Genomic DNA, 1,364 nt, shown 5'->3' with positions numbered 1-1,364 from the left:
CCGGTACCCCGACCCGAACCACTACTACAACAACAACCGTACCGTACCGTACCGTACCGTACCGACGACGACGAACGACGACGACGAACACACACACACACACACACACACACACACACACACACACACACACACACACACACCACAGCCCGAGGTCACACGCGCCCCACTGACCTGCCACGCGCGGATGGGCTCGTCCGTAAACGGATACGGCTGCGTGCAGCACCACATGCGCAACACGTCTAACAGCATTTTCAGAACACTTCGCGCACACGGGACGGTCTTATCCAGTGCCATGAACCCCAGTCGAAGGCCACTCAGAGCCATCTCCAGGCCTGAGCCCGTTAGAAATGTGTACGTGTACGTGTATGTGTATGTATACCCATACGGCTTGCTGCGCTGGTTACTGAACTTGGGTACCGGCGTGTCGCGTGTGTGTGCGTCGTCGAGCGCGAGAGACAGTTGGTCTACGAGTTCACTCAGCATATCACAGCAACAGACGAAGTACTCACCTGCAAGGGACTGCGCAAGTAAGATTGCATTGCATGTCAGTATCGCTCCTGTGTGCGCCGCTTGAGCCCGATACCACCGGTGTGGTTGGTCTGTGTGTTCCGATGGATGGTGTCCCCGACCCCTTCCGATGAGTGAGGGCATACTTGACGTATTGACACACCCGCACGAAGCACACACCACACACACCCCAACACCAACACGAACACCATCAGCGCGCTACCAAACACAGACACATACTTCAAAGCACGAGTAACCGTACAGCCATACAGTTACCTTCCATGCCTTGATGGGCTCGTCTGAGTAGGGGTAGTGATTGGTTACAAACCACGTTGACATCCTGTGCACAATCCGCCCCAGAAGTCCAGGCATTCGCATCGCCGAATGATTGTCCAGGACAAACGACGACCGCGGCGTCGCTGAGGAAACAAAGACAAGCAATCCACGTGTGAGATGATGTTGTTGTATTGGTACTAGTACACCGGCATGCAAGAAGATGTGATATCGTTCACATAATTGTTCACACTTATCTCACACACACGATGGAAGACCATTGTATGGGGTGTTGTAATATCATCGACGCTGTTTGTGCACCGTCAGGTGGGTATTGGGAGGTACGACTGGGTACCGAACTGGTAACCCAAGGAGGAAACAGTCACCAACATGTTTACAATGCACATGTATCTGCTCGCACGCACATGTTCTAATGCATAGCAGACTGCGGTAACAAGATCTGGATTAAAAGCGAACATGAGGTGTGCAGCATAGACAACCTGTAGTGATGAGATAGGAGGTAATATTATATGTATATATGTATATATACATATATACATAGATACATACATATATATAAT

General features: G+C 51.1%; 1 protein-coding gene across 1 annotated transcript in view; it reads right to left on the bottom strand.

Moving 5' to 3' along the window:
* The window catches only part of SARC_01243 (hypothetical protein), a gene marked incomplete at its 5' end in the record, with an annotated part of 11,441 nt that extends 10,592 nt beyond the window's left edge, over positions 1 to 849 (bottom strand). The window contains 2 exons of the mRNA XM_014305041.1: positions 175 to 522; positions 787 to 849. Of these exons, the coding sequence (XP_014160516.1) occupies positions 175 to 522; positions 787 to 849 (411 nt within the window). The remainder of the gene's footprint in view (positions 1 to 174; positions 523 to 786) is intronic.
* Positions 850 to 1,364: the final 515 nt, after the last annotated feature.

This window comes from Sphaeroforma arctica (genome assembly GCF_001186125.1).
Source record: "Sphaeroforma arctica JP610 unplaced genomic scaffold supercont1.48, whole genome shotgun sequence".
Taxonomy (NCBI): Eukaryota; class Ichthyosporea; order Ichthyophonida; genus Sphaeroforma; species Sphaeroforma arctica.
Note: the sequence above shows the minus strand (reverse complement) of the source record. Positions and strands in the feature narration are given on the sequence as shown.